Source organism: Somniosus microcephalus, chromosome 3 (assembly GCF_052327205.1).
Source record: "Somniosus microcephalus isolate GS21.2 chromosome 3, FLI_Smic_1.0, whole genome shotgun sequence".
Lineage (NCBI taxonomy): Eukaryota > Metazoa > Chordata > Chondrichthyes > Squaliformes > Somniosidae > Somniosus > Somniosus microcephalus.
The window spans coordinates 148,676,377-148,690,174 of record NC_140989.1 but is presented as its reverse complement, the minus strand read 5'-3'; the positions used below and the strand labels follow the sequence as shown (position 1 = coordinate 148,690,174).

The 13,798-nt window shown below is 40.8% G+C and overlaps 2 protein-coding genes across 8 annotated transcripts in view; both read left to right on the top strand.

Annotated features, from left to right (window-relative positions):
- Nucleotides 1-13,798, top strand: part of gzf1 (GDNF-inducible zinc finger protein 1) — a 38,459-nt gene that overhangs the window by 1,182 nt on the left and 23,479 nt on the right. For all 7 annotated transcript variants that reach the window (XR_015077554.1, XR_015077553.1, XM_085981748.1 and 4 more), the window contains exons 2-5: nt 2,506-2,589; nt 5,559-5,674; nt 7,765-9,093; nt 10,331-10,425. Coding sequence is in view for 5 of the 7 variants with exons in the window: in XM_085981748.1 (XP_085837874.1) it covers nt 7,787-9,093; nt 10,331-10,425 (1,402 nt within the window). In the remaining 2 variants the exon portion in view is untranslated. The remainder of the gene's footprint in view (nt 1-2,505; nt 2,590-5,558; nt 5,675-7,764; nt 9,094-10,330; nt 10,426-13,798) is intronic.
- The window catches only part of LOC147121470 (GDNF-inducible zinc finger protein 1-like), a 90,494-nt gene continuing 85,711 nt past the window's right edge, over nt 9,016-13,798 (top strand). Inside the window, exon 1 of the mRNA XM_085981732.1 lies at nt 9,016-9,093. The gene's annotated coding sequence lies outside the window, so the exon portion shown is untranslated. The remainder of the gene's footprint in view (nt 9,094-13,798) is intronic.

Genomic DNA, 13,798 nt, shown 5'->3' with positions numbered 1-13,798 from the left:
GGTATCTACCTTTTGTATGAGGTGATCTCCGCCCCAGCCAGAAACAGGTCCAGCTCTCGCTGGATGGAATTCAGAAATTCGACGCCACCATGTGAGCCAGGAGCCTGTTCCAGATGTCCACTATTCTCTGGGAAAAGAATCGCCTCATGACGTCTAACCTCGCTCTGGCCTCGTAAAACTTATAATTGTGACCCCCTAGTTCTCCTTAAACTATTTAATTGGAACAAACTGTCAACTCGAATGCAATCTATTACAGGAAACTTTGTGCTATCCGGCACCGACGGGACCGAGCTGTTGCCGTCCCATCAAAACTGCCGGACAAACCAGCGCTAATGTTGAACCATACGGAGATTTTGAGCTCCGTATCTGGCAACAAACCCTGTTGCTTAGCAACAGCTTCTGAACAGTCGGCCGTACCTTGCAAGCGTCTCTGTAGCTTAGCAACAGCTTCAGCGAGACCTTGCAGAGCCTGACTGGTGAAAAAAAAGCAACGAAAAGAAAAAACCAACGAAAAGAAAAAAACCTAACGAAACGGCTCCTGGTTAACCTCCGGATAAACCAAAGTTTCCTGTACCTTCATCTTATAAACCTCAATCAGATCACTCTCGAGCCTACACTTCTCTAAAGTGTAGAGTCCCAGTACTTTTAGCCTATCACACATAAGAGATTAGCGTGTAAAGTTAAGGCACATGGGATTGGGGGCAAGGTATTGACTTGGATAGAGAACTGGTTGGCAGACAGAAAGCAAAGAGTTGGAATAAACGGGTCTTTTTCCGAGTGGCAGGCAGTGACTAGTGGGGTACCGCAGGGATCGGTCCTTGGACCCCAGCTATTCACAATATATATTAATGATCTAGACAAGGGAACTAGATGTAATATCTCCAAGTTTGCAGACGACACAAAGCTGGGTGGGCATGTGTGCTGTGAGGAGGATGCCCAGAAACTCCAGTATGATTTGGACAGGTTGAGTGATTGGGCAGATGCAATATAACGTGGATAAATGCGAGGTTATCCACTTTGGTGCCAAAAACAGGAAGGCAGATTATTATCTGAATGACAGTAGATTGGGAGAAGGGGAAGTGCAACGAGACCTGGGTGTCCTTGTGCACCAGTCGCTGAAGGTAAGCATGCAGGTGCAGCAGGCGGTTAAGAAGGCAAATGGTATGTTGGCCTTCGTAGCGAGAGGGTTTGAGTACAGGAACAAGGATGTCTTGCTGCAGTTGTACAGGGCCTTGGTGAGACCACACCTTTGAGTATTGTGTGCAGTTTTGGTCGCCTTATCTGAGGAAGGATGTTTTTGCCATGGAGGGAGTGCAGCGAAGATTCACCAGACTGATACCTGGGATGGCAGGAATGACGTATGAGGAGAGATTGGGTCGATTGGGCTTGTACTCGCTGGAGTTTAGAAGAATGAGAGGGGATGTCATTGAAACTTATAAAATTCTGACAGGACTGGACAGACTAGATGCAGGAAGGATGTTCCTGATGGCGGGGGAGTCCAGAACCAGGGGTCACGGTCTAAGGATAAGGGGTAAGCCATTTAGGACAGAAATGAGGAGGAATTTCTTCACCCAGAGAGTGGTGAACCTGTGGAATTCTCTACCACAGAAGGCAGTAGAGGCCAATTCATTAAATATATTCAAGAAGGAGTTGGATATATTTCTTAAGGCTAAAGGGATCAAGGGGTATGGGGAGAAAGCAGGGACAGGGTACTAATTTGGATGATCAGCCATGATCGCATTGAATGGCGGAGCAGGCTTGAGGGGCCGAATGGCCTCCTGCTCCTATCTTCTATGTTTCTATCTTGTCAATTAAGATGCTTTAAACTGTATTTAAAAGAAAAGGCCCAGAAACAGTGGAGTTGCTAGTTTCTGAGTGTCACTTGCAACAACATATCGCTTGCTTGCTCTCTTCGGTATTTCACAGCAGCAGAAGGCTGTCTGATGTGAGCATCTAACGGTACACTTGAACATTCAGAAATGTTGAATTACCATTCCGGGTAGTGTTCAGACTAGCCAACCACATCCAGCTGACCATTTACCTGATCTGAGTTGGTAGTAAGCATTGGAAAATAATATTCTATAGGGATAAAATGTAGATTACCAATTTGAGAAGAGGAAGCTTCATTACCATTGCAGCTAAAGTACTGCTGTCAAATCCAGACCTCCTTGCTTCAGATAAATACAGAACACTCTTGGCAATATCTGATGTATGCAAATTTTTTACTCATACCATTTTTGTATTACACTGTAATGGAGTTTTTGCAACTTTTGTTGTTTCTTACCTACCTAACAGGATTTTACTGTAAGTTACACCTGGAATTTGATTAAAATACAGCATTAGAAACAATGTTCCCTGTAGGCTGGACTATGTTTTGCACAGCCTGTTTCTTTTTCAATGTGTGGTCCTTTAAATTTCTGCACAGGAGCTTTGTCATTTTCACATTTTCATCTATTCTTATTGCTAAGATTTTCTTTTTCTCTTTTAACTTGTCCATTATTTTAGTACTTACAATCTACGAACCTCCACCATTTAAAAAATATTGAAATACCTGGGCTAACAAAAGCACTCCATGGTACAGTTATTTTGGTAAGTTTAACTTTTCTGAAAACAAGCTATTGTATTTGGGGAAATAGAGCATAATTAATTGCGCAATCAACAATTTTCAATACAGGAGTTCCTAGACCGGACCATACTGAACAATGAGCATCTGCTTCTGCAAAAGGACGTTGTTAAATGGAGGCCATACTAACTTCCTAGCTATGGTGAGGACGACCTTATTGCTACCCGTGCCAGGTTGCTGAGACAATAAATGATGGAACAAGAAAGCCACTCGACCCATCAAGCCTGCCCCTTCCACTGACTCTGCATGATCTACCCTACAATGGAATCTATTCCACTAACAATGGAAACTTAATTTTTGGCGCTGTAGTTATTTATCTTCCTGATTATCCACTAGAATTTTATAAGGACAAAGTCTTATGTGAGACGTTGCACAGCCCGCTACACCAGTTTCCTCCTGTCTGATGTAAAACATCTCCCCCCAAAAAATTAATTCAGTTTGTTGCTTGTACTTGTTTTCATTCCAGTATCTAAGACCAAAATTTGGAACTCTTCACAAATTTCTATTCTTCGTATTTGGGTCCCCTCCATATGCCGAATAATGGACGTTCCACTGTATTCTCAAGAGGGATGTTCTGTATAAATACTCCCAGATCTCCAAAGGTAATCGGGCATAACTCCAGAATAGTCCATTTATTCCCATATCTACTATTAAACACTGCTCTGTTGCCCTCACAAGATAACACTCCTCTCACTCCAGCAGCACAGCAATCATCATGGTTGTGGAATATTCATCTCAGTCTACATGTATCTCAGAAGCATCCAGGTTTAGATTTCACTTTACAACGTACAACAACAAATGCTATTGTCACAGTTACCAAAGGTATTCTTTAAGAAAAAAAATGGAATATTGTGAAATTATACAGTTATTCATAAACCATCACTGTTACATTGCAGACATGGAATTTTTCTGGACTGGGTGATTTTTTTTTACAGTTTGTCCCTGGTGGGGGTGTGTTTTGTGTTCTTTCTCCTCCAAAAGGATATATTTATCCTTGTTGCTAGAAAGAGAATTTATGATTTGTTTACTGAATTACCACATTTTGCAGCAAAAAAATTGTGCAAATTCACCGAAAACAGATTAGAACAACTTTCTTCATAGAAATTAAATTTTATAAGTTGGTCATAAATTTCCTTAGATTTTAATCAGCATATGATAAAGCGGTCAAGTTTCCATCACAAAGAATGTCTGACATGTACAGCAACAAAGGTACAAAAGAAAATATCAGTGCAGCTTTACTGATGAAAATACCATAATATTTTTTAAAGGCGAATATTGCAGTGGAAGAAGAAATTTTAGTATAAGCTACTTACTCTCAAGTCTTCTGGAGTCTTTGCTTATTTTTCTTTGTAAACGTCTGGCTATGAAAATAATGCATCAAGTGGCTGTGTTCCAGCTACCAGCAGGATGACATTTACTACATAGAATCTACAGCACAGGGACAGACCATTTGGCCTAGTTGATGTTTGCCGATATTTATACTCCGTGTGAGCCTCCCCTCACTCTTAATTATCTCTTTCTGCCCTGTCCTCATATCCTCTACTCCCTTCTCCCTCCTGTATGCATCAAGCCTCCCATTAAAGCTCGGGGAGACCAAATGCAGATTGGGTGATCGCTTTGCGGAACACCTCTGTTCAATCCGCAAGCATGACACTGAGCTTCCAGTCGCTTGTCACTTTAATTCTCCGCCCACTCCCACTCTGACTTCACTGTCCTTGGCCTCCTCCCTGTTCTAAAGAAGCTCAGCGGAAGCTTGAGGAACAGCATCTCATCTTTTGATTGGCACTTTGCAGCCTTCCGGACTCGACATTGAGTTGAACAGTTTCAGATCATAACCACTGCTCCCATTTTTTCCGGACCGCGGCTGTTGGTGATAATTCTGCTATTGCCATTTACACCTCCTCTAGACCCATCTTTTGTTTCTTTGCTTGTCCCATTACCATCCCCTTTTGCCTTGCATCATCATCCCTTTTGTCATTTAATCTCTCCTGCCTTCCATCCTATCACAGACCTTCCCTTTTGTTCTTTCCTCCCCTCCCCCTTTCCCTGCCTCTGTACTTGCTCAAAACCTGTTGCATCTCTAACTTTTTCCAGTTCTGATGAAAGGTCATCGACCTAAAACGTTAACATTGTTTCTCTCTATACAGATGCTGTCTAACCTGCTGAGTATTCCCAGCATTTTCTGTTTTTATTTCAGATTTCCAGCATCCACAGTATTACTTTTTGCATTGATTATAGATTATTGTTCACAGCAAGAATTTGAAATGGAAAACTGATACTGTGGAAGATTGAAGATGATGAGGCCTTACCTCAGCAGCAATGTTCTGTTTTATCAGTCAAAGCTCATTTTCAATGACTATATGTGGCATAATGCAATTTGCATGAATATTCAGATATTAGTTTGAAGTTATTCAGTGGTATTAGCATGTGAGCAACATTCTCCAGGTTCCTTGTTTGGAATAAAGCATCGTTTTTGTAATATATAATATATTTCTCAGCTAGTGGTATTCAGATGCCAACTTTTGCAAAGTTCCACTGTTCCTGACAGTGTATGAGCTCTTGTGTGAGATTGGGTACTAAAGTGTATCGAATAAATAGTGGTACATTATTGAGTTGATTTCACAGATGGGAAAGGAAGTGTAAATCAGGTGGGATGGTGTTCATTGAATCATACTTGCACTTTTCCAGCAGCCAACTAAGAGATGTTGACTACAAACTGCTTCCCTGTGCACTCGGCTGCAGAAGCAGAATAACTCAATGAAGAGAAAACAAGGTAGCATCCATATAAATAAGGTGCATGCCCTCCCAACAAAGACTGTATAGCTTCCTTAATGTAAGCACTTAAATGACATCAATATTCTTCAGATCAGAATTGGGTGAATGTGGCTTTTACTAATTGCTCTTCTCATAACAATCACACTGTGTTCTTTTTAAGGTTGGAAACATCGGCAAAATTTAATCTACACTTGATTTGCAATTGTACCTCAATTATAGAATGGGGATCATCTTGACATTCATGACAAAATTGACTCTGGCATACTAAACCTCACAGTAAGTGTGTATCATTTTGATTATTGCTGCATAAACAAACTGAGTTGCATTATTGAATGGGCTTGCAGGACTACAGTCTTTAATAACCATTCACTGATGTATCAACAACAGCAACTTGCTTTTACATAGTGCCTTTAAATTAGAAAAACATCCCAAGGCGCTGCATAGAAGTTTAGTCAGACAATACTGGATGCCGAACCTAAGGAGGAGATATTGGGGCTGACCAAAAGCATGATATAAGCCATGGGCTTTAAGGTGTGTTTTAAAGGAGGAGAGGGAGGTGGACAGGTTTAGGGAGGAAATTCCAGAGCATAGGGCCTAGAGTCAGAATAACATAGAGTACTGTGGGGGGGGGGGTGTGGAGGGATACCTGGAGGAAGTTACAGAGATAGGATAGGGAGAGGCGATGAAGGGATTTAAGCACGAGGATAAAAATGTAAAATTGGAGGTGTTTGAAGACTGGAAGCCAACATCGGTCAGCAAAGACAAGGGTGATGGGTGAGCGTCATTTAGTTTCATATAGGATTACGTGCAGCAGAGTTTTGGATGAGTTGAAGTTTATGCAGGATAGGTGGCCGGCCAAGGGAGCTTTGGAATAGTTGAATCTGGCATGGATGAAAGTTTTAGCAGCATGTGGGCTGAGGCAAGCCATGTTATGGAGGTCGAAGTAGGCACTCTTTTTGTAATGGAGAGGATATGGGGTCAGAAGCTAAATTTGGTGTTGAATAGGGCACCAAGATTGCAAACAGTCCGGTTCAACCTGAGACAGTGGCTGGGGAGGATGATTAACTCGGTGGCAAGGGTGCAGAGCTTGAGGGAGGGGCTGAATACGATTGATTCGGTCTTCCCAATGTTTAACTGGAGGAGATTGTAGCTCGTCCAAGGCTGAATGTTGGACAAGCAGTCTGACAATGCAGAGGCAACGGAGAGGTTGAGTCAGGTGGTGGAGAAATGCATGTAGAAACTGATCCCACATTCAATTTGCCTGTTGCATAACAATGGTCAAAAAGACTATTTTAAAAAAAAAAAAAATTGATCTTTGTACTATATGTTACGAAGAATAAGTTGGCAGGGAACTGAAGACAATAGTTCAGTTGTCAACTTGTGCTGATTTTCATAGAACAGTGTTGTGCTTCGCCCCTATAGTGTCTGATGTCTTTGGAACTCCTTGATTGAATTACTACCTTGTAACTATTACCCTACATTATTCCATGGGAATTAATAATTTAAGTCATGGGGGCAATATGATAATGTGCACCCATAATATTTAAAAAGTGTAGTCTGTTAAACAATCTAGTTCTAAATTAATCTCTCCATGTTGAACAAATAGATTATCATGCTCATTGGTAATGGATTAACAATAATGCTCTTTGTTGATTGGTCTTAACGCAAGAATGGCAGCTCTTTCACACATCTCTAGTACAATACCTTTTGAGTTAATGGTCCAAAGAATTTGGCCAGGAAGGGAGAATTTATAGATTTTACTTTTTGTAGTTGGGACATACTTATTCAGAGCCCACAGTAAAGGCGTCCAGACACATGTACAGTTATAAAAAGGTTTCTTGATGCGTCACAAATTAATACAAAAGTTTGATTCCTATATAGTTTTCGTGTGTGTACAGCTGTTCTACCGATAGTGAGCTAATTTTATATATGAGGGCTGGTATGTGAAATACGTTTTCATTGTCATAACCAACAAATATATTGATCTAAATATGAATGTATGTATGATCAGATTTTTTCCTAAAAAAAGTTAGACTGGCTGTTAAATGAAATTAGGAGAATCTGAAGAAACAGTATAAAATATTACTGTACTGTGCGCTTTTAAGTTTTAGTGTACATAAATATTCCTAAGTGACCTTATACTAAACTTTATATAATGTGTGACAACTTGTATATAACACATCTACAAAAATGAAAAGGTTGCACAATATACAAGTTAATTTTTTTTCCCCAAACTTTAAAAAAAATTGTATTTATTTAATCCATTTTTCATAATATTGATCGTTTGCCATCTAAATTCAGAATTTGTAATGCAAGCCATGAACATAATTGTTGAGCTTGACTTTGTATAATTTTTTATGTTGCAGGGGTTGAACAAAATAAAGGAAGATGGTAAGCAATCAAGTTGTTCTGGAGTCAAAGGCAGCCCCTAAAAACCTGTTGGATGAGATGCACAAACTCCGCATCTTATGCTACTTCTGTGATGTGACTGTGCAGATAGAGCACCAGGGCAACAAAGAGGAATTTGTTGCTCACAAAGCTGTGTTGGCTGCTGCCAGCAGTTACTTTAAGGAGCTATTCCTTAATGAAATGGTGAACACTAAGATTACTATTGTTACTTTGCAAGATATTTACACAGCAGACTTTGCCTCTTTTCTGGATTTTGTATATACTGCAAAAGTGGAGGTTGAGGCTGAGAGGGTACAAAGATTACAAGAGATTGCAGAGAAATTGAAGTGCAGGGAGCTGGCAGAAGTCTGCAGTCAGGTAAAAACACAGATACTTGAGTCAGCTCTGATGGACTTGGACAATTTGGCTGATTCCCATGGAGTAGAGGGAATTAAAGGCAATAAACAGGACAGTGATCCTATTTCAGTTTCTTCTCAGAACACATCAGTGATTCCTTCAACAGCACACAATCGCAGAGTATCCTCTGCGCAAGATGTTTCAGATGAAGAGAAAGTTCATGAGAGTGCTTTTAAAGTAGTGCCGGCAACCACCAGAGCCAAAGGATGGGAAAAGTCAGAAAAGGAAAAGAAAGTGGGGAAACCTTTAAGTGTAAAGACCAAGCGAGCCAGTGGAAGCCAAGATATTGAAGAACAAGTCAAGAAGGAAACAACTACAGAAATAGTTGAAGAGCCAGATGATGAAGATGAGATGATGGAGGGGGATGATGATGAAGACGAGGAAGAAGCAGCAGAGAGTGATGATAGTGATTTTGAATTGGATGAGGATACTAAAAAGACCCCCGATGAGAATGAGAAGAGAAGAGGTGGAAACTTCAACTGTGACAAATGTGAGAGAGATTTTCAGTATGAGAAAAGCTACTTGAAACACATAGAGCAGAATCATGGTATTACACCAGAAATCATTTACCGCTGTGAAACTTGCAACCAGACATTTGCTAATTGGTGCAACTTAAAAAGCCACCAAAGATATGTCCATGTTGAAGAACGCCGCTTCCCGTGCTCGCTTTGTGGTAAAAAGTTTAAAAAGAAAAAGGACGTGAAGCGGCATAACCTTCAGGTTCATGAGGGTGGTGGAGAACGCCATTTATGCTTGCAATGTGGTAAAGGACTGAGTTCCAAAACTGCCTTGAGGCTCCATGAAAGGACGCACACCGGAGATAAACCTTATGAGTGCACTGAATGCCATGCCAAGTTTTCTCAGCCATCTGCACTGAAGGTGCACTTGAGGTACAAATGTACAGTATATAACTATATAGTATGCACTTTTATCACTTCAGTTAGTTATGCCATTTTATTATCTGGATCTGAGATAGTGTAGAAGTTATTTCGTCTGTCTTACCCTTGTTACAGTAGTATAATCTAACTTTCTAATAATTACAAAACTGTTCAAAATATTACCTTGTGGCTTGCAGTGCTATGAGTGAGGTTGAAGGAGTAATCAGTCAACATAAAAATAAACATAATAGCAGTTATCCTTGATTATACAATCTGTTTAGAGAACTATGCTTTCTGTTCTTTGAACGTATATGTTCCATAGAATTCTCATTTCTCTCTATCTCAGACTGAAAAAAGGTGATTTATTACCCAAAATAAAATGAACGTGCACTTTAACACACACATGATAAGACAACTTTATGCCTACCGTTCTACCTTTGCCAATCCCAGGGCATTGATGAAGTTCTGTACTGTAGACCCGATGTTTTTCCCAGGAAAGAACAGAAAATTGAAGGGCAAGTAGACCTTGGCTACTTTTTGAAACCTCACACCCAGTTAGAAACCAGCATTGATGCCGACTTGCACTTATATAATGTTCCTCCCATAAAATAATGTCAGATGCAAAGACGTGGATACTAAGCAGGAAAAGATGGACAATTAGAAGGGGAAAAGACCCAAAGCACATCATAGAGGTGGGGTTTAAGGCGACTTTTGAAAGCGGAGAGGAAGGTAGCAAGACAAAGTTGTTTTAGGAGTGAATTCCAGCGGATAGTGGTATAGGGCATGCTGCTTTCTTGTCTGCCCTTTCTGTTTAGGTAATGCGATTGGGGAAGAAGCAAGGCAAAGGCTTAGTTGATATGTGTTTTGTCATTTGATTTTTTTTTAGACTGATGGTTGTAAAAGTCACTATAATTAACATCTGTTTAGTCATTTTCCACTAAAAGGAGAAAAACAGCTGGAGATACCCATTTGAAAATTGAGAATTCTTCAGAAAGAGTTACTAATGGACTACCTAATTTCAGTATTAGAAAAGTAAATGACAGCTAAATGTCACTGGATGTTTTGAAGTCCTGAGTAGTAACTATAGTGCATGCAGCATTAGAAAAGCCTCTTACGATTTAGAATTCAATCTAGTTCATTTGAAGTCTAATGTGCAGTATTTGTAGTTTTATCTTTAAATATTTAGAATGTTTGTGGACCACAGTATATCAAGACTTTTCTCTTTCTCTCTCTTGTACACACACTCAAGGGTGCATACTGGTGAAAGGCCATTTGCCTGTGATGAATGTGGTGCCAGGTTCACACAGAATCATATGTTGATATATCACAAGAGATCTCATACAGGTAATTATTTTGTATTTTTCTGATTTTTTTTTTTGTATAACTGCAGTACAGCCTGAAGCAATATGTACTGTACAATGTAAATCCAGAGTTGTGATTCAGCCATGTCTCATAGCTTATTTGCAAATATTTGGAATTATCTACAGTAATGAAAACAGCTTGGACCTGTACCACAGCAAACAGCAACATGTTTGAAAGAGGGGGGAAAATTGAATCAAAACAGAAAGTAGTAATAAAGAATAAAAGAATCACGAGGATCATAGAAATTGGTGTGTAGAGGATGATAATAAGTGGCCCAGAACTTCGGGTCCCCACGGGTGAGTACACGCTGGGTACTCGCGCGTAGGCCCAACGAAAGTGCCGGTTTCGTGGGAAACCGGAACTTCCGTTCCCTTAAAGGAAGGGGTTCACGGGTCGAACGCGTGCGCCGGAGAGGCAGCGCGTGCGCCTGGAACTTACGTTTTTTTTGCAGCTTTCTCCGGGAGGGTAAGTCTCCAGGAGTTACACTTTTAAAAAGCAGTCGCAAGGCCTGCTTTTAACAAGGTGTAAGTGGTGAATTAAGTAAAATTAAAACATTTTCTCCACAGGTTTATTATTTTTAAATACTTTAAAGAAAGGTAAGTTTATTTTTAGCCCCGTTAGAAACTAATTAATATTTTTGAAACATTTAAATTATTGTTTAAAATAGTTATTTTATGTAATTTATAGTTATTTTAAAAATGTGATTTAAAAAAAAAAAAAAAAAAAAATTATTTGAAGTTTTAGTTATGTTTTGGGGCTGATTTGTATTTATAGTTTTGACAGCTCTTCCTGTCAAATTTATGAATGGGCATTCCCTGCTACCATTAGCCCTCCATGGCCCACGTGATCCCAGGGGACGCTTCGAACTAACTGCGCCCCGGGATACGCAAGCACTGCGCGCCGGCAGTTGGAGGAGGCCCAGGATCGGAATACCATGTGGGCCCACAGCACAATGGCCGGCGCGCTAGGTAAGTGCAGGTCGGAGGCTTGCACCCGCGGGAAGCCTCCGACCCGAATTTCTGGGCCAATATGAGACTGCTTGATCTGTCTCCAGAATGACCTTAACCTGACCAACAATGGCTGGTAGGATGTTGTATCAGCACCAGTAGCCCGTAAGTAGTTTGACTTTTGAAAGGGAAGTCCCCAGACACAAGAGATATTGAGTAAGTTTCTCAAGAGTATGGCAATGTTAGTGAAAATGGAGTGAAAATATAACCTTGCAAAGATGTGTCTAAACACTCTGTTGCATTTTGCAGTATTAAATCATGCTGTGGGGAAAGTTATATTGGTTGTTTTGACAATCTTGTACAGATGCAGAAAAATATTAGTGTTAAAGTAACACTAAATATCTCAAGGAACAAACTTTAATAAACTACAGCCGTTTTTCCACAAGAAAGTATAGTTCATCTATTCCTTAAATTAGATTTACACAGATGTAACCACCTTTAACTCAAATACTTTATTTTCTCACTAATTTTCTCCTCTTATTTTCTTACTACAGCACTCATTATTCATGTGAGTGTCCACAAGCTATTTTACCTCAGGAGCGCATAGCAGCTGAGCCCAAACCTAACCATACCTCATGTCCACACTTCCAGTAGAGGTCACTGGATAGCAGTCAGGAGCAAAACTGTGGCCAATTTTTCTCCCCTTACCTCATCCAGCTGTTGTGCTGACTGAGATCGCAGAAATTGAAATTGGAACTTTCCTCATCTTGTATGGCTTAGTTACTCACGTGATCAACTTGTTGAGTCACAGAGCAAGTCCTGAAGAGACCTTTTTAATGTTTATAGAGTTTGCAAAAATCCCAAAAGGGGCCAAGGGTGTTTGTGTGTAAATAACAAACTGAAAAGTAATTGTAGCTGCTGCTTTTCTGGGTAGTTCCAGAAATTTGGGAGCTGCTAGTATTCCATTAAAGTTTCTGAGTGTTTGTGCAGCTCTACAGTTTGTGGAGAAGTTTTTCATAAATAAATCATAGAGCCAGGATTTTCTGGGAAATTAATTAATTTGGCCTGTTCTTGGGGGTAATTGCAGCTGGTTGATCATTGTTGGCACTGAGTTCAAGGTTTTAGTAATTGTGAATTATGCTTCTTTCCACATGTGTCAATGCCAGTATTTAGTGGCATGGCGTGCATAGTTTGTGCATCTGATGGCTTGGAAATGGATGCACAAGAGCCGAGGCTGAACTGGTTATAAAAGGGTTTGATTGTGGCAACTCCATTGAAGAGGTCATAAAATTATACATGAGTAAATCAAATTGGGTTGTGACAGTGACAAGCCAAAAAGGAAATCCACAAATAGTCATAGAAACATAGAAGATAGGAGCAGGAGTAGGCCATTCGGCCCCTCGAGCCTGCTCCGCCATTCAATGCGATCATGGCTGATCATCCAAATTCAGTACCCGGTCCCTGCTTTCTCCCCATACCCCTTGATCCCTTTAGCCTTAAGAAAGATATCCAACTCCTCCTTGAATATATTTAATGAACTGGCCTCCACCGCCTTCTGTGGTAGAGAGTTCCACAGGTTCACCACTCTCTGGATGAAGAAATTCCTCCTCATTTCTGTCCTAAATGGCCTACCCTTTATCCTTAGACTATGTCCCCTGGTTCTGGACTCCCCGACCATCGGGAACATCCTTCCTGCATCTAGTCTGTCCAGTCCTGTCAGAATTTTATAAGTTTCAATGAGATCACCTCTCATTCTTCTAAACTCCAGCGAGTACAAGCCCAATCGACCCAATCTCTCCTCATACGTCATTCCTGCCATCCCAGGTATCAGCCTGGTGAATCTTCGCTGAACTCCTTCCATGGCAAGAACATCCTTCCTCAGATAAGGCGACAAATTGCACACAATACTCCAGGTGTGGTCGCACCAAGGCCCTGTACAACTGCATCAAGACATCCTTGTTCCTGTACTCGAACCCTCTCGCTACGAAGGCCAACATAACCATTTGCCTTAACAGCCTGCTGCACCTGCATGCTTACCTTCAGCGACTGGTGCACAAGGACACCCAGGTTTCGTTGCACGTCCCCTTCTCCCAATCTATTGCCATTCAGATAATAATCTGCCTTCCTGTTTTTGCCACCAAAGTGGACAACCTCGCATTTATCCACATTATACTGCATCTGCCATGCTTCTGCCCAATCACCCAACCTGTCCAAATCATACTGGAGTTTCTCGGCATCCTCCTTACAGCACACACTCCCACCCAGCTTTGTGTCGTCTGCAAGTAGTCGTGATGAGTTTTAAAAGCGAAAAGACTGAGGGGAAGTGAGCTTTGAAGTCCTGAGAAGAAATGGATCTTGATTTAATTTAAGGGAGGATGACGAGAGAGTAAGACAACATATTTGCAGCT